The 19,339-nt window shown below is 40.7% G+C and overlaps 1 protein-coding gene across 2 annotated transcripts in view; it reads left to right on the top strand.

Moving 5' to 3' along the window:
• Positions 1-19,339, top strand: part of Sk (small conductance calcium-activated potassium channel) — a 198,331-nt gene that overhangs the window by 50,842 nt on the left and 128,150 nt on the right. For both annotated transcript variants that reach the window (XM_071701574.1, XM_071701573.1), the window contains exons 2-3: positions 11,223-11,796; positions 15,689-15,959. In XM_071701574.1, the coding sequence (XP_071557675.1) occupies positions 11,267-11,796; positions 15,689-15,959 (801 nt within the window). In that variant the 5' untranslated portion in view covers positions 11,223-11,266. The remainder of the gene's footprint in view (positions 1-11,222; positions 11,797-15,688; positions 15,960-19,339) is intronic.

The following is a 19,339-nucleotide window of genomic DNA, read 5'->3' as shown; positions in this document are numbered from 1 at the left end:
ATATATGGTCATATAAGAAATGGAAATATAATCTTGAACAATATTATATGGCTAAATCTCTTTAAGTATAACTTTATATAGTCATATATGGTTTTATATACTAGTATATTATCATGTGTGATCATGTAAAAGTATATTTATAAGGTTAAAGATAATCATATATGAATATATACTCTATAATGGATCTATCCATATAAATTTGTATAACTGTTATAAATATTCTTCTAATATATTATTTTACTTGAAACTGTATCAAATTAATATGAAATATATTATTTCTAGTTTCAGTTTACACAATTGCGTTTTAAGTCCGACAAAGTCCATATTGGCACGCAGTGCCAATTTAAAAAACTGAAACATGTATTTAATAATAATTGATATTGTGAAATATTATTAAGCATCAAGATCCGCTTCGACCGAAAACGGCACTTCTCATTGCTTATATGTTATTTTAAGTTTTCTTTTTTTTCTAATTTTGCATAAGATACTTAATTTTTTTAATTGACATATTAATTTTTATTAAATATTTTCGTAAACAGTGAAATTACCAGTAATAATTCGTGAAAAAAAAACTGTTATATAATATATATTATAGTTCTTATAAACAAATATATTAATCGTATTATTTTGCAAACATACCTTATAATTTAAACTGAAAATAATATAAGTTGATTTATTTCCTCCTTATGCTTCTCTGGCAGGCGATACGGATCGGATGTTCACCGGCGCGCTATCTGCTCGTGTCGGGATCTCATGTTTCACCGCCGGGGTACACGTTAGCTTGTCATTCTCTAAATGGAATACATCGCAATAATTATCGCATATTTGCTCTAACGCTTTTCTTTCCTTGTTATTTAAATGATCCATTCTTAATTTACGACGTAATTTTTCGCATCGCTCTGTAATTGATTCGCGCTCTTCTGTCGGCTGTAACGTGAGTATGTCGGCCGTGTCAGTTACCGGTACCTCTTCTAGAGTTACATGCGGTGTGATTATTTCGACAGGCTTTTCAGTAACGTTTACTACGCTTATTGGACAGATAAAGTCTATCGGTTTTACCATACAGTTACCGATGAATACTCCCGGAATTGTCTCTTCACCCTTTACGATACCTACTCTATTAGTGTTGGTTATCGCGGATATTATTGTTTCGCTGCGCGGCGGTAAGATAAACTTTCGATACGGTTGTAGTTTAAACGTTGCGATACCGATTTTTAATCGATTTTCGGCGTGATTGGGAACGGCTCGATGTTTTTTTAGAAAATCGATTCCCAGAATGCCTTCGTAGTCCATCGGGAAATCGTCTCGTACTACGTACATCGTATGCCGTAGGGTTTCCTTGCCTACGAGTATTGTGGCTCGTATTTTTCCGAGGGTGTATAATTGAAGTCCAGTTACGCCGGTTAGCGCTATTCTCTTTTCTCGTATTTTAGTCTTATCTTTTAATTTTCCTACTTCCTACCTTTATGAAGGTGATGGCGGCTCCGGAATCAAGCAAAAAATTTAGTTTTTCCTTAGTTGCTTCTTGCATCGGGAGAGTGACGAGGTCTAGATTAAAATTCTTATTTGTTTTACCTGTCACTTGAGCTACTCGGTACTCGAGCGCGTGTCGCGTCTTATGCTTTCTCGGTTTCTCTTCTTTGTCGCTGCCGCTGCCGCTGCTGTCGCTATATGACGTTTCATCATCCGGCTCCAGTGTCTTAATTCCTCGACTCTTTTCGGTCGCATTTATCGGCTTCTTTTCACGTGTATTATATTTAGATTAGCGAGTCCGTTCTTTCTCGGGTCGTCCGTTCAGTGTCCAAGAGTCCTCTCTTTTGTGTCCTGCTTTCTTGCAGTGGGAGCAATATTTCTTAACGGTATTTATTCCGCTGGGCTTGTCCGCTTTCGGCAACGAGAATCTATTTGCGTGTCGGCTCGTACGGCAGTCTCGCCCGTAGTGGCCTGTTTTTCCACATTTATGGCACTGTATTTCTACGTTCCGTGAATATCGCGCATGTTTCGTATTATATTAATTTTTGTTTGTCGGCTGTTCGTTCCGCGGGGAGGGGCCTTTTACCTTTTCCTCCGTACTGACGCCGGTTATTGCTTTCTGCAAAGTTTGGTATCGCTGCGCCCTGACTAACATTTTAATGTCCTCGTGCAGCCCTATTTGGTAATTATGGAGGGCCTGCACCTTTATACTGTCGAGGATCGCTTTTTGCTGTTTTTGCGAGTGCCCTTGGCCTTCCTCCATGGCCTCATATAATTCTCTACTAGCTTTTCTACGCGCCGCCCGAATTCCTGCGCGCTTCCTCTCACTTTTTGCTTCAGGGAGTTAAACTCTAGTTGCAGATGGGTCATGCTGCGCTTTCATAGATATTCTGTTTCTAGTTCGCGTTTTAGTTGTTCAAAATTATGGATATCGCGCGTGTCAAAATCTATTATGGCCTTTGCTTTAAATATAGAATAGAATACTTTATTTCTGCCTTTCGGCTTGAAATGGTTACACGTATTACATACATCATTAGATATTCATACATAAACATTATACATTTACATTTATATTGTATACAAGCAAACAAACAAACAGACAGAGCAGAACATTGCACTTTAACAGTTTTCTGTCTCTGTATTTCGTTTTTCTCTTCTCTCCTCCAACTTCATCATCCATCTCTCTCCTTCTTCGTTGCCTTTCAAGATTTTTCTTACTCTCTCCTCTGTTCCTTCCCCCATGTTATCGCTTCCTTCCCTCGCGCATCTCTCCAGCGTATGTTCCCATGTTTCTTCCTCCGCTTCACATACTCTGCATCTTCTTTTCTCCTCTGATTCCCAGTATCTTCCGCCGCGCATCTCGTTACCTAGTCTGAATCTTGCTATCCTTGTTATCGATTTTTCTTTTTCTCTTCTTTCCAGATACTCCGGTCTTCCGATTTCTACTATCTCTTTGTACCATCTATTGTATTTTGACTCTCTTATCCTTTTGTCTATCTCCTGTATTTGTATGTCTCTATCTCTACACCCTACCTCTTCTATGCTACTCCATTCTTCTTCTCTTTTCCTTTCTATCTCTTCTGCTGCGTATCCTCTGCACTCGTAAAACTTTCTACGTTCTATTTCCCATTTTGACTTCTCTTTCCCTTACGTCTTTCTTTATTTCCTTCCAGCATGCTCTTGCTATTTCGTTTCCCCCTCCGTTTTTTAATTTTTCCTCGTATCTCATTGTCCTTTTTGCCGCTTTTGTTCTCATCTTAACTCTTTTGGTTTCTTCTCTTATCATATAACCGGGTGTGCACCAGTCTAATGTTAACGTCCATCTTATAAACCTCTCTTGTATCCTCTCTCTTTTCTTCCATCCCCATACTTCTGCTCCATACATCGCCACACTTGCCACCAGCGAGTCAAAGAGTTTCATTCTTCTTCTCCAGTCTCCTCCAAAAATTCTTTTTCCTATACCCCATACTTGCCTCATTGCTACTGTGGCTTTTCTTACTCTCTCCTTTATATGCGCTTCTTGTCCACCGTTTCTTTGAAATATGTATCTAAGTAGCAAAATTCTTTTACCTCTTCTATTCGTTCTCCTTTCCATTTCCATTCCACCTTTTTGATTTTACCTCCTCCTTTCCTAAATCTCATGACTTTTGTTTTTCCCACATTTACTGTTAGCTTCCTTTTATCAAAATATTTTTCTAATCTCCTTATCATTTGCTTCATTTCCTCTTCTTCCTCTGCAATTGCTACCACATCATCCGCATATGCAAGCGTCCAGATTTTTGTGTTTCCTATAACCACCCCTCCTTCCTGCCCTTTTCTCATTACTTTCTCCATGTCCGCCAGCATCAGTACAAACAGCAGCGCACTCAGGGGACATCCCTGTCTTACTCCTTTAACTGTCCAAAAGCATGGTCCTTTTTCTCCATTACATCTAATCACATTTTTTGTTTCTTTATACAGCTCTTTGATTCTAACTCTCAGCCTTTCGCTTATTCCATTCTTCTCCATTACCTTCCATAATATTTCCCTGTCGACTGAGTCAAATGCTGCCTTCAAATCTATAAATGTTGCCACTAGCTTCCCTTTTTCTTTGTTAATCGCTCTTCCTATTACATAGTTCAATGTGTATATATTTTCTATTGTTCCCTTTCCTTTCCTGAATCCTGTTTGCGTCTCCGGTATTAGTTTCTTCTCTTCTACCTCTTTCTCTAGTCGTTTTGCTAGAATAGCTGCGTATATTTTGTAGCTCGTGTTCATCAGTGTTACACCTCTGTAGTCTCCTGCCTCTTTTCCTTTCCCTTTCTTTACTATTGGTACAATTATTCCTTCATTCCAGTCTTCTATCATTTCCCCTTTCCTTCATGCTATGTCACATATCTTCCATATTGCTTCCTTTAATGTGTTTCCTCCGTTTGTCCATACTTCGTTTGGTATTCCATCCGTTCCTGCTGCTTTTCTATTTTTCATCTCCGCTATAACTTCTTCTATCTCCTCTCTTCTTATTCCTTCCTGATCTTCGCAACCATCTCCTGTTTCTTGTTTTTCCTTTTCTGTCTCCTGCTTTGTTCCTACACCTCCTAGTAGCCTCTTAAAATGCGCGTTCCATTGTTCTTCGCTTATTTCTTCATTCACTTCTTTTCTGTGTTTCCTTTCTCTATTTATGAATCTCCATACCTCCTTTTTATTTTTTGCATCCTTTGCTTCTTTTATAATTCGTTCTCTTTCCTTCTCTTTTTTTTCTTTTATCTTTTCTCTGTATTCTTTTCTCTTCTTTATGTATTCTGCTTTTTCTTCTTCTCCATTTTTCCACTTTCTTAGCTTCTTTTTTGCTTTTCTCCTTAGCTCTGCACACTGTCCGTCCCACCATTTGTTTTTTCTCTTCGCTTTATTGTCTATTCTAATTTCTTTCCAGCTTGCTGCCCGCGCCACAGCGTTCTTTATTTCTTTTATTAGCTCCTCTGGGTTCTCTCCATCTATTGTTTTTTCTTCGATCTTCTCTCTGTATCTTTCTACAGCTTCTTTAGACCAGTCCATTACTTTTTTTACTTTCCTCTCTTCCCTTTTCCTTTCTTCTATTTCCTCCGTTACTTTAAGTACTACATATTGATGATCCGATTATATCTCCTCTCCAATTCTTACCTCTTCTGTTCTTTCCCATAGCTCTTGATTCCCTATTATATAGTCTATTACTGTCTCTCCTTTCCCTCCGGTAAAGGTGAAATTTCCTTCTTTATCTCCCTTGGTTCCATTTAGTATTCCTAGCCCTTCTTCTTCCATAAATTCTATCAGTTTTCTTCCTTCTGCGTTTATTTCTTTGTCTCTTGATCTTCTTTCTTCTCCAAAGATGTCCGTGATTCCTCCTTTTTCTCCTGTTCTTGCATTGAAGTCACCTCCTATTATTATTCGCTCTCCTATGCCTCCTTCGTTCGTATATTCTTTTATTACTCTTATTTTTTTGTCAATGTCATTATTTACGTATACGCCGATAATCTTCCATTCTCCCTCCTTTGTTTTTACAATTCTTTCCACTACTCCTTCCTCTTCTCTCTCTATTCTTCCTTCTACTTCAAGTCCCTTTCTTACTCCGGTGATTATCCCTCCTCTTGCTCTTCTTCTCTTCTTTTCTCTTGTCGCTGGCTGACATTTCCATACATATCTCTCTGGCATTATTCTCTTTATTTTGCTCCATTCTTTTTCTTCCACCCACGTTTCCAGGAGCGTTATTATGTCCCACTCTTCTATTACCTTCCAAAACCCTTCGTTTTTCCCTTTTAGTCCTGCTATGTTCCAGAAGCCTACTGTCATTCCCTTTTGCCTTTCTGCTATCCGCTTCTTCTTTCCTTCTGTTCTTCTCCTCTTCCTTCTTCCTCTTCTCCTCCGTATAGTCTCCTCATTTTCTTTCCGTCTCTGTTCCTTCCTGTTCCCTTCGAAATCTTTTTCTGTCTTCCAGCTTTTCCTCGCTTTCATTCCAATTCTTTTCGTGGCCGTCTATCCATATTTTTTGGTATCCTAATGTTGCTCTTTTCCCTTTTTCTCTCTCCTCCTTCACTATACTCCATAATTGTTTTTGGATTTTTCTCTCCGCTACTGTCATGTCATCATCTATGTATATCTTTTTTTCTTTCCCCATCTTCTTTCTGTTTATCATAACCTCTCTCTTGTCCTCCCATTTATTCAACCTTACTAGTGTCATTCTGTTCTCTCGTCTGCCAATTATTTGTATCTCTTCCACTTCTACCTCTTTTTTGACGATTTCTTTCAGCAGCTTTCCAATCTTCTCTCTTCTCTCGTTTCCTTCTTCTATTTCCGCTCCTTTTATTATTATATTATTTTTTCTTCTTTTCCTTTCTTCTAATTCATTTTTTCTTTCTATCTCTTTCATTTTCCTCATCAGCTCATTCCTCTCCTTCTCTCCCTCTCTCTTCTTCTCCGCCTCCTCCATTCTCTCCTCCAGTTGCTTTACTCTTTTTTCTATATCAGTTTTCAGCTTTTCCCATATCATTTCGCTTTTTCTGTATTCTTCTCTCAGGTCTTGCATCTCTTTCATCAGTTCCTCCTTATCTTTCTTTCTTTCTTTCTCTTGTTCCTCCAATTTCGTCAGTATTTCCTTCAACGTTTTTTCTGTCTCCATGCTTCCCTCTTCCTCTTCCTCTTTTTTAACTTTGCTTGGTGGCGATCTACTTACTCTTCTCTCCTTATTAAATTTATCTATAATCTCTTTCTCGGCCTTTTCTATTTCCTCACTCTCCTGCTCTCTTCTCCTTTTCTTTATAAAGTCTTTAAACGACCCTTGGCTTCCTGTTCTGTCTTTTGTTTTTGACAGTTCCGTTGTCCTTGCGTGTTTACTCTCTGTGTTCTTACCTCCTTTACTCGTTTCTTTATTCTCTTTCTTGTGCTTCTCCTCGCTATTTTTACTCCCTTTACTCTCCTCCTTCTTCTCCTCCATCCGCTCTTTTCCCTGCCTTTGCGATGATCCTAGTCTTTCTGTTTATTTCTTATGCCACTTCTGTGTTGTGCGGGCCTCTCCTAACCTCAAAATTATCGCCGCTACACAGATTCGAAAATTTTCTGCCTGCGTCCTCTGCTCTGCTTGCCTTCTTTTCTCTCTGCCTTATTGCACTTTGCGCATGCAACTGTCTGAAAAACAGAATCGCCCTAGGGCGATATCACGGCAGAATACTTCCAATAGATTTATGCAAATGATATGCGTGCTTCTCCTTATACTTACTCGGTCGGTAACCGCTTTTGCTTTAAATTTCGTGTATAAAATGGCCTCTAAAAGCAGCGATTCGGAAGAGTGTGGATTCTCCGTTTATCTCGGGTATCATGTTTCGGGATTCCTTCAGACTGAGGAACCCGTTGTGTTGTCCCGGTTGATTTCGGACGTCGCCAAGCATTCGCCCGTACGTAATGTCTAATGGACCATTACTGCGTACGCGTCGGGCTCTGTCCTCTGCGCGTTCAAAATTTGCGGCCTCTAGTCGGCTCGTACGATCCTGCACATCGCGTATCGCGTGTAAGAGTTCGTCGGAGCGTTCGAAACTTGCGGCCTCTATTTGATTTACGCGATCCTGTACGTCACGTAACGCGTTTAAGATTTCGTCGAGCATGGAGTCTCGCGTTCATGGGCATTCTCGCGCAGGCTCCGAAGCTCGATGTGGATTATTCGCGGGTGTCCATTGGTTTTCTGACCTCAGACGAGTTATTTCCGCGTCTACTTGTTCGGGCGTTAGTGGCATTTTGTGTACGTTTTCGCGGGGTGCATTAGCTTGAGCCGCTCCTCTTCGCTGACTCATTTATTCCGGCCTTGGGAGTATAATCTTCTTCCGGATCAAACACGCTACTGTCGTAGGACGTTAGTGAAAATTCTCCTCTCCCGGAGTTATTACTCTGCGTATCGGCCGATGTATCTGAACGCGGTGCGTCACTTACGGTTGGGTGCAGTCTTAGTATGTCACTGTCGTTATAGTTGTTTTTGTTTCCGTTTTCGTTATTGGCGGTATCTCGGGGACCGTTATTATTTCTGGGTAAAAGACTATCGTCAAGGAAAGCAAATTCGCGCTCTAGTACGACGTTGGGGTGTAATTCTAATACCGGCGAGTCTTCATCCGAGTATTCTAAGTTACGTCGCACACTTTCTGCAATGTCGCGAACGGCTTCTTCAACTATTCGTACGGGACCTATAGGGCTGACTCTATGTGTACGGCGCGCTGGCGCACTATCGGCTCTGTGTAACCACGACGGATTGCGGACAGGGCGATCTCGCGTTTCACTGTCCGACATCTAATGTATTACAGACTCGATTTCGCTCGGCGGGACGTCTCGTCTCCGTCCTCTGACATTTACCGCTTTTATAACGTTTTACAATTATACGCTTTACAATGTTTTCGACTTACATTAGTAGTCGCATGTTGCTTGTCAGCAGTCTGCCGGGTCGTTGTCCGCTGTCTCGTCGCCTCTCTGCTCGGCTGCGAGTCGCTGTTGCGGTAGGTCGTTGCCTCTCCGGTGTCGCTGATACTCGTGGGCCGCTACCGGGTGCTTTTTTCAGGGGTGGTTTCACCACTTTTACTTATTCGCTCTTTCTTTTTAGGCGAATACTCGTGACACTCGCGACGGGAACACACACGACGGGAATGTTCTCCGATTGCCGAAATCCCACCGCTGCCACCAATTGTTGTGCCGTAACCGGGAGTTGGTGCTTAGGGCCGGCATAGGATCCGGGGATTCCGGGTCTGAGAAAGAATTAACTCGTCGCACTGTGTTAAATGAATTAATTTGAATATATTTCTCTTGTTCAAGTTAACAATTGTCCCAGTTACTTAGGATTAAGTCCCGATATTCGCGTTATACTTGAGAGTCGCTTAACGATTATAATGATTACTATAATTTGACGAATAATATGACGGTTAATTATGTGACAGTTATTGTGACGCACGTGTATGCTTAGATGTTGTATTAGCGACTGCCCGCCCGATCTTACAATTCGGCGGTATTTATAATGTCGGAGTCGACATTCTGTTGCTAACTCGGGGGCTCTCGAGATAGCGTTGACCTCTCGTTGTCAGCGCCTTGCGCTGACCTTCGCATCAGCGCTTTCGGTCGTCCCGGAGTTGAACGCTCCTGGTTCCGGTGTCGGTTTGCATCGGATGATCGATCGTCCGATGCAATCGTCAAGTTTTCCGGCGGATTTCAGAAATGACTTTAGTCGCTATGGTCGGATTACTTATAGGAGGCAACTCTGTGTTGCCAAGTATACTAATGAATAATTATAACGTTGTGCGCTCACAACACATTAGAGGACGAGCGTGGCCTAGTAGACAGCGCACTGGTCTATTGAGCCGAAGTCCTGGGTTCGAGCCCCGGTAGAGCTAGAAAAATTATATTTGCTCGTTCTCCCCTCGGAAGGCAATGGCAAACCACCGAGAGTATTCTTGCCATGAACACTTCTCTAAAAAAAAATAGCCGTTCGGAATCGGCGTTAAACTGTAGGTCCCATATACAATGTGTATAATCTACGTGCGCAACACATATGAAGAGAAGTCACCACGCTTGGACACGAGTAATAGGACTGAGGATGATGATCTTTCATTAATGATATTAATTGTCTTTACAATTAGTTGTAATTTATAATAAAATAAAAGTTTATATGTAGTATTTGTACATTAAATATGCGTGTACAAGATGAAGTGTACAAATTTATGATTATAACTTATTTAAAATAAGACTAAATTATAAATATTTTGTTCTACATTGTTTCCATATTCCTAATTAATTTGAAATTATCTTAGCTTACGTTCTTGCAAAAAAAGACTTCGTGGTGTGATAATAATAATTAAATTTGTTTGGGAAGGACATCGCTCGTTTAGATCTTCGCAGTAGCGAACCTTCGAGGACTGACTTAATAGAGGCAGTTTTGCTTTTATGGTTGCTCTTAATGTCGGTTATATAGTCTTGCTTGCACAATTGTTCGTTTTATGTACTTAGCGATCGCTTAATTGTACTAATGTGGTTTTATGCGATCGCACTCCATCACGAAGTTACTCTAATAGTGCTGTTTTGCGACTGTTCCAATTTTCGCGACTGTTGAAAGAACAAAAGTTTCCTCGTACAAAAAGCGCTTACGGTGTTAACGATTCGCTCGAATTAGCGTAAGTAGCCGAGTTTAAAATGGAACCGACGGAGACGCAGGTAATGTTGTCACAGACGTTGTATAACAACGTTTTGCTAGCCGCGAATTTTATCATTAGTCCAGAGAACCGGGGAGAAGTAAACAATTTTGCTTTGTGATTCCTCGGACAATCTGCGCCAGTTATCTTCCACTGAAAGTTATATGAGGGGGCCATCAACTTTTTCCCATTCCCAGCGCGATGTAAAATTTTACCAAAGCGAAATTCATCCAATATTAATATATTGATAGCATATCGATTTTGTCTTTCTTGCATCTTTAATTCATACCGAACTCTCGACTGGCAGCGACCGTCGTAAATGAATAATCCCGGTGCCATTTACCGTTTGCATCTCCGCGAGGCAGGACGTTTTAAATGGATCACCTTCTATATATTAACGTATGTACGTAGGCGACGAGGCTCGTCAGCGACCTAACTGGTAGCGACGATGCCTGGTTTGGTAAATCTTGCGGCGGACCGCGGCCGGTGCATCTCGCACCGGAAATCTCGAAAGGCCACAAACCCGAGTCGAGTGTGACCACGTCTGCGGTCGATACTCTCGAAGCACTTTCGGAAGGTGATTCTCGAAATTTGCCATGACTACCACTCGGCGGCGGCAGCCCGGAAACCGATATTCACGTAGATCTCTCGAACTCGTGCCTCGATTTCGTCGATGCATATATACGTCCTTCGAATTCCCAATTTTGCAGTTTGGAAGTGGAATGAACGGCGAGGCAGGAGTGAACCAAACAGAGAGATTTTTATAAAACTAACTGTAGACGCAACCTTGCAAAAAGTTTGACGAATTGAATTTTCTCCTCTCTCTTTATTTCTTTTCTTTCTGAGTTCTTTTTATATCTGAACTAAATTAAATGTCCAGTCAAAAGATTAGGATTAAAAAAATAAATTGTTGTTTCCTCGGACTCGCGTGAATTCGTTTTGGTATATATTAATCGCAGGCTTGCAGATTAAGCCGAGGGGAATATACAGGTTCTCTATTCGCGTGCGTGACGTTTTTATTACAACCCGGATTTGCAGATCCGCCGAGAATCTCGTTAAATAATTCCTTTGTTCTCGTTTCAGGAGATGGCAACGTAACGTAGCAGCGGACTACTAACCGGTACGAGATGAACACGAACGGCAACGCGGTCGGGCAGGAAGGTGGTGCCGGTACCGATTATGGGAGTAACGAGGAGACGGAGGCTCTGCTGGGCAGGCCGCCGCCGCCGCCAGTCGTGGTGGCCGTGGCGTCTCAGGGCAAGCCGGTTCTCACGCGGCAGGATCGGGCGACATTCCCCGTCACCTCGCCGCAACTGTCCGTGTCCGGGCTCGGCGGCTCCGAGGAGAGCGGCACCAACGAGGACCCGGCTACCAGATCGGTACCGGACATCGAGCTTCACTGCCGGCTGGACGGCGGCGAGCCGCAGCTACTGCCGCCGCCGCAGATTCAGCAGCAACAGCAGCAACAGCCGCAGCAGCAACAGCAGCCGCAGCCGCAGCCGCAGCTCCAGCAGCCGCAGGTGCAGCAGTCGCAGTTGCAGGCGCAGCCGACGTCCTACCGGTCGTCCAGGCAGTCGCATCAGTACAGATGCAGGTGCGACCGAAGGGATTCCCTTGCGCCCACTTCGGCCCTTCATTTGGCCCGCAGCGTCTCCAGGTAAATTTTAGATAGATAGATAGATGAGAAAAAAAGAGAACAGCAACGGTGCAACCGTATGAGAAACGCTGCGTGATGTAGTAAATTACTGTTGAAATTTATGCTACAGAAAGAGAGAAATAAAAATTCAGGAAATTCAGGAAAAGCGAGATATGATATAGCACGGAATGTTCAAATCATTAATTTTTCTCTTTTTCATGGCTAATGGCGTAATATCGTATTCCGTGTGTTGCAATTTAGTTCTCCATCATTATACGATGCTAAACGTACATACAATGCGGCCTTCACCGCATAAAGAAACATTCGATACGACTTCACTCTTTTTTATTTAATAGAGATGATATAGATATATAGAAAGAATCGTTTCGTGTGTCTGTTCATCAATATGGCAGTGGCATTTATTTTTCAACCGCTCGTACAGCGCACGGTACGTGCGGTTTCACATGTTTGTTAATACGCGTACGTAGGAAAAGTGTAGCCGTTTATTCAGTCAGAAATGTAAAACGAGAGCACAAGCGTAGGTGTATATATTTGCGCGGTTAATATAAACATAAGTAAATGTTAGTTAAACATAAGTAATTGTTTGAAGTAACGAAATATAAAGACGATAAAGAGAAAGCTCTAAAACTATTACTGCGAGCAGCCACATTTATTTTCAAAGAACCATTAAATTTACTATTAAACGACGGCTATTATTAACCAACAGTACGCCCCGAGCGAAATAATAAAAAGTTCAAATGTTACTCGTTTAAATGAATGACGACCATGGCTCGTTCACGCGCGTATCGCGACGTGTGCTAAAAACGGACGGTTTTGTTACATAGTTGTTACTTACATTTGCATCGCATGACAAGCGTTAATCTTTGAGAATTTAGCACGTGTCGAAAGAAGGAAACGACAGTTGTGCGGCTTTAAACACGCATAGAAAGTTTGGACTTGTGTAATTGGCAAAGTTTAACTACTTCGCGAGCATTAGTCGACCGCGCTGTCGTATAAACTTGCGTTTGTGTGTAACAGAATCGGGGATGGATAGTTCCAGACGGTTCTCCATAGAAGAACGCGAAATACGAATATGTTTTTCCACGTTTTCGATATTGCTTATGATTTCGTTATGTCCTCTTTGCATTTATTATTCATTGAACACCGTACGCTACGCCTGATATACCACTGGGAAGATGATGTCCCAGGTGCGGCACACACATAGAAAGTTTCCGATATTCATTGTATAGTATATCCAATCGTTGATATTATCCATTAAAATTCCGAAATTATTGTACATGAAAACATTATCCTTCGCATTAAGAGGATACTTAAAGTCCGTGATCTCGGTTTTCTCCTCAATTTCCTTTACGCGAAAAAAATAGCTGGAAGCCGTTTCTGAATCGAAGAACTTTGTATTTACGTGGATTTTTATCTGGGATTTATCTGGGCCGCGAGGAGAAGGGAATCTATTCGTTGCGAATCGGCCACTTTCATCTAAGTGCGCCCGGCAATTCACCGCTGGGAATCGCCCATCCTCCCAGAAATGCGTTGCTCTCGGAAAAATGCGACGCCTTTGTTTCCTTGAACGAGGATCGTCCAGGCAGAAAAGGCTTTCTCTCTTTGCCGGTCCGGAGGAATTTCTGGCGCTCGCCGCCATCGCGAGTTTCTAGGACAATCTCGTTCATCGGGTCAAAAGTTGAGCCGCTGAATTTTATGTCGTCCTGTAACCCCTTCGGAGACCGGGAAAACGTGCACCGGGGATTGCCGCGGAAGGTACGGCATATGAAAAAAATGGCATTAATTGCCAGGAATTCCCGACGTGAAAATCGCGTCGTTGACCTTTCATTTTACATTGACTTTTTCCGCCACCGCATTCGTAGCTATCAGCTGCTTAGTACAATTCATTATGTATTACGTTTATTCTCATTTTAATTTTCATCAGACATCAAGCGCATGTTGAATTGAAAGGACAACTTATGTGTTATAATCTTAAGAGATGGCATACAAAATAAATTGATGCATCAATAGTTTGATATCAAAGTATTGAAAGGATTGCAATGAAGTTTGACAGGTACAAGAAAAGTAGTAAGACAGGTACAAGAAAGAATAGTAAAACTTAGATTAATTTCAATTTTACTTTGTGTCAAGGTACCGCCACTTAAGATTCATGCTGCAAGAAGTTTAATAAATATAATTGAAGATTTGTTCCGAAAGATTTCAGTGCACAAAATACGCAACAGATTGCAAGGTCGAGTGACATCGTTTTATATCGTATTCTGGCTGGTACAGCATTGTCATTGAACGATATCATATTTATTAATTAAGAAAGTTATGCTTCTGTAAACATGTCTTTTATAACTTTGACGTAAAATAAGTATATCGGGAACCATGAATAAAAGATCCATTGTTATCCTAAGAAGCCATTCAGAAGCCAGGGAACTTCAGTTTTCACCGAAGGTCGAAGTGCACGACAGTTAATGATATCTCCAGACGACAGGCTCACCACTTGTCTTATAAGGCGAGGACTCTTGACTTAAGGCGCCTTTAGACAAAGAGGGATATGCCGAACATATCCTAAAATTCCAATATCCGACAAAATCAAATTAGACGTCCAACCAAGGAAGGGTTCTCCCGCGAAGAAATCTCACGCGATAATTTTATCAGCAATCTCGTATGTGTATCATGTATTCGAGAGTCTAGAAATACCGCGTCCCTTATGATTTCTTTAAACATCTTTGATTCTTCTGATAACAGAAAGAATTGAAGTTATATAGCATTAAGTAACATTAAAAGATTAAATAATTAATTGCAAATGCAACTTTTGTTAAAGTAAAGTATAATTAAAATTAGTTGAAGCTTTGTAAGCGATGCTGGAATTCGGAGAATTAATAATTTGAAATCCGAAAAGTTTCCGTTAATTTCGCTTACAATATGGAAATTAGCCGATACTGTGGTGTTGAAATAATTATTATTCCTCATATCTGGAGCCGAAAGAGACCTTTGAGACACCAATTGCACGGTGCCACCAATTTAGCGGCGAAACAGTTTTCAGTGAAATTAGTCCACGGACGAGTGGGCCATGTGCAATATTGGATCACGTATTTGAGACTATCAGTTTAACTTTATAGTCCACGCCAGCCGTGAAACTATACCAACCGTACAATTTTCAGACACTATAAACGACACGGGAGCAACCATAACATCGGTATTATATTTTACAATCAAGTTTTCTCTCTCGCTTTCCTCTCCCTGTTTAATATTCTTTTATAATGTCAACCTGCGATATTAATCACGCCAAGCTAAACGTAGCTATAGATATTAACTCACGCTCAATATTAACGTACGGTATCAAAAAATAAAAATTGAGGAAATGAGGACAGCGCGATATTAAAGCTAGTTACGGAAGTTAATTTCATTTTTTATCTACTAGCAGACGGGAATGAAGTGAATAACCAGAAATTAATGGAGTTTCCTCACAGTGGAAACTAAGCGATCAGTTTTTAACATTAATTCTTGGAGAGGTAGATAAAGTTATTCATGATACACGTTACTTTTCTCTCTCTCTCTTTTTATCAGACATCTATATATTTTTTCCTTAGAAGACATCTTTGAATATCGCTTATCTGTCGATTGCCGGAGTTCTCTCTTCTGAAAATTGGATTATTGATCGCTGATCCTCAAAGGGTTAAAACGTCCGGGTAAACGAGTAATATTCCCAAGCAAGTTAAAGCGCCCGCTTGGGATTTTGCAAAGAGGGGAAAATCGAAATTTCAGACGTCAAGATCTGTGTGTGTGTGTGTGTGTGTGTGTGTGTGTGTGTGTGTGTGTGTGTGTGTGTGTGTGTGTGTGTGTGTGTGTGTGTGTGTGCGCGCGCGTAAAGCGACGTGTATAATGTTTTCTGTTTCCGAAGAGAGAGCGTGAAGAGCGGCCACCACTGCTGCCCGTGTCAGGCGCCGCCGCCGCCGGTGTTGGTCACCACGTCGCCCAACGCCCGCATAATACGGCAGAGCTCGCAGCCGGAAGCGTCCGCGTGTTGTTGCTCCGGCTGTTGCTGTCCGCTGCACACCGGCGCGGCGCCGAGCGCCGCCTCGCTGCGGCAGCTCCGCGAGCCCGGCGATGGGATTGCCGGCATCGCCGCGGACTCGCTGCGGATCAATGGCGGCATACGACAGTTTCGGCAGGTAAGCTATGACCTCACTGTCTCGCTGTCTTTCACGAGTCTAACGCACAACCGACCGCCCCTATGATGCAAGAATACCGCAACGGCGACGCATTTATTAGAATTGAGTCTGGCGCGGCGCGTTCTATTTATCTTCTGTCGAGAAACAATAAAAAAAGAAAGAGTTAGTTCCATGGTTGAGGTTGCTTTCCGAAAAGTAAATTTTTTGAATAAGTTGATTATCTAAATTGCATTGGGTTATAAATTTAGGAAAAAATAAAGAAGAAATAATTAGTTTTGTATCCTACATAATTTTTTTGGAAAGGAGAAATTTCGAGCAAAGATTTGGATATAAAAGTTAGTTATATATCTAAATTATGAATTACGAATCAGTTAAATACAGAATATTAATATAATCATCTGCAATGAATATCAAGTACCAGGTCGAGGATCGATAAAATTTATACTGATACCCTAATTGACATAGAGTATCAGTTACATTACATGTTATATAATTTTGCACTTGACAATGTAAATTTAATACCACGCATGTTGTTATATTAAATTTACATTGTTGAGTGCGAAATTTACGTAGAAGTAATGTAACTGACGCTTTGTGTCGACTACAACTCGAGAACTAACTAAGAGCAAACAAATTAATTACTTTAATTAACAACAATCCTTCCATCATTTCTCTTCCACGGTACAAATACCAGTACCAAACTATTATACTATTTTCAATGAACGTTTCGTGGTAAATAATATAATAGAATAAACGTGAAATAAATATGCATTTATATGTGAATTATTAAAGATCCGAAACGGAGCAAGCGGGACAAATTTATATATCGAGCAGAGCATAACGGATCCCTCGAGGCTTGAAATTCGTGTTTGAATTGCGGAACAGATGGCTGATTTATCATGTCGCCATTATGCACAGTATTGCAGTTTGGTATTCTTACATCGTGGGCGGCGTCACCTATGTCCAGCACAGCACCGCCGAATCCTCCCACACGTGTTTCTCCATTTGTCCACCTCTCTCTCTGTGTTTCTCTTTTTCTCGTGTATGTCGTTTGTTTTCACTTCCTCTGTTGAGTTGGTTAGTTCTGCGGAGAAGGAGACGGAAAAAGGGTTGTATTTAATTGGCAAACAATTTTGTTGAATGAGAGCCGGAGGAAACCGCGAGGGAGTATCTTATTGTTGTTCACTCTTACGTAAACCAGAAATGACATCCAATAGAGACACTCTAACAATCTTTTCTTGGAGGTTTCCTTCTTCTTTTGGATTTCTTTTGGATTTTTTTTAGTGTTCTTTTTTTCTCCCGGAGAGTCTTTGGATTTCTTTCGGATTTCTCGGCTCTCTTTGTCGGTAGTACATAGAATAAATAATTTAAAGACAGCTAAAGAAAAAATTCGAAGATTTATTTAACTCGGGAGAAACCGTTGAGTGATATAATAAAGATTACAATTTGTATGAAAAAAATAATGTTTACTATATGATAACAATCTCGATTTCTCTTTCTCTTTCTTTCTCGCTCTTGCAGCTTGTCCTCCGTCGCTCTTCGTGGTTCTCTCCACGCATGCATTATTTTCTCTGCGTGTTTCTCGTCTCCTCTAGTGTATCATTGTTTTACTGTCAAGTTGCTCAACTCCTTTATTGGTGTTTCTACACTCGTTACATTCCTATTCGAGAACGTCATGGCTGTGTTCGTGGTGTCGTTTATATGTCGAATGTGTCTTGTAACATTTCGCTATTCTCTTTTATCGTTCGTTTCGAACTTATCCCGGTCTCCTGCGGGAGACAGATCTCTTTTTTCTTCGTTTTCCAGCGCGTTCTCCACCTCCGTTTTTACTTCTTCCCTCATCGTTTGGGATTTTATCGGCGTAGGCCCGGCGGAATCGTAAAAGCGCGGCGCGAGGAAAGATACACAGTGTCAAAGCAGGTTTTGTGAGATCCAAATAGCGTATAAGCTTTACGAGATAGTGAATTTACGTTGCCTCTATCATAAAAAGAGACTCGTGGGCGGCTGTTTCCATTCTGATCTTGTCGTTACCCGTTGAAGACTTGATGATTTGTCACGGCATGCGACAAGGGTTGTTTGTTGAGGTTTCGTTTTTGATTCACTAGGTTGCTTTTTCCATGTGCAATTCGTTGTTACATTGTTTCGTAGCAGATTTTCAAGCCTCCATATTCATATGAATACGCAAAGTTGTTATTCACTGATCTCTGGATTCGAGAATCATAGAATTTTGTTTGCAAACTTATAAAGACAATAATTCGTAGATTTAATAATTCAGCGATTTGATAAATTTAACCCTTAAATGCCACCCGGGGCCAGCGGACCCCAGACCCTTTAGAATGATATATTTTCAAATGTTCCCGCCAAATATGGAGCTCATATTTATTTATTTATTATTTATTATTTTTTTGATTTTGGAGCCAACATTTTAACTGTTGGCGATCTTAATTTTTTATACTATGTTGAAATTGAAATTTTAACAATATAAGCATTTTATTCTCTTTTCTAAGCCTTGAACAACATTGAAAATAATTTTCATAACTAAATATAAAAAAATCAATAAGTAAGGAGATATTTTTCATGCTGGGGTCTTTTAGACCCCATGTGTCATTTACGAGATTCTTGAGAGGTGTGGCATTTAAGGGTTAAGTATCCCAGGATTTGCTGGTTTTTAAATCATGACATCCATTATATTATATTTAGGGTGACAAACACACAAATATTCAAAAAGGTGCGAAAATTTAAAGATCCAAGGATTAAGAATCTTGAAAATTGAATGAGATTGGGCTGCAGATCTTTTAAAAATATATTTAGGGTTTTTGTATTCAGATCCTTCGATACACAGTTAACGCGATGAGTTAATTACTTGCCACCGAAGATATAAGTCTGCAAAACAATCCTTATCGATGGAACTCGTCTTCCGCCATCTGGCGGAGGGTGGTAAAAAGCGAGTAGAGAACTACCCTTAAATGGTAGTTAGAGAATACCGGCGGAGACCGTAACCGTCGTGTTTGCTCGACGTTCGATATTGCTTGCCGAATTTTTTGCCTCGTAGAATCCTGACGTGATACAGATGGCAGTTATTGTAAAAACAACCCTCTTGAAGGGATTATTGAGCTTGATCCGCGGTGCCTTAATCCTTTTTAAACCACGTTTGCGAAACTTGTTCCTAATTTTTTTTAAATTTATAGTAAAAAGCTATCTAACGAAGCTTCCAATTAAGAATTTTTCGTTAGCGAATCTTACTTTTTAACAAAAATGCCTTGCTGAGCAAACTTTGGAAAGAAATAAAATAAAATATTTTTTCTAATAATGTTTTCACAATTATTAATATTTTAATTTTGCGAATTAATATTTTTAATTATTAGAAATATTGCAATACC

The sequence above is a fragment of the Temnothorax nylanderi genome, unplaced genomic scaffold, assembly GCF_030848795.1.
Source record: "Temnothorax nylanderi isolate EJ_2023f unplaced genomic scaffold, tnyl_v1.0 TNYL_tig0026_pilon, whole genome shotgun sequence".
Taxonomy (NCBI): Eukaryota; Metazoa; Arthropoda; class Insecta; order Hymenoptera; family Formicidae; genus Temnothorax; species Temnothorax nylanderi.
The sequence above is the reverse complement of the archived record's forward strand: the minus strand, read 5'-3'. Positions and strand labels throughout refer to the sequence as shown.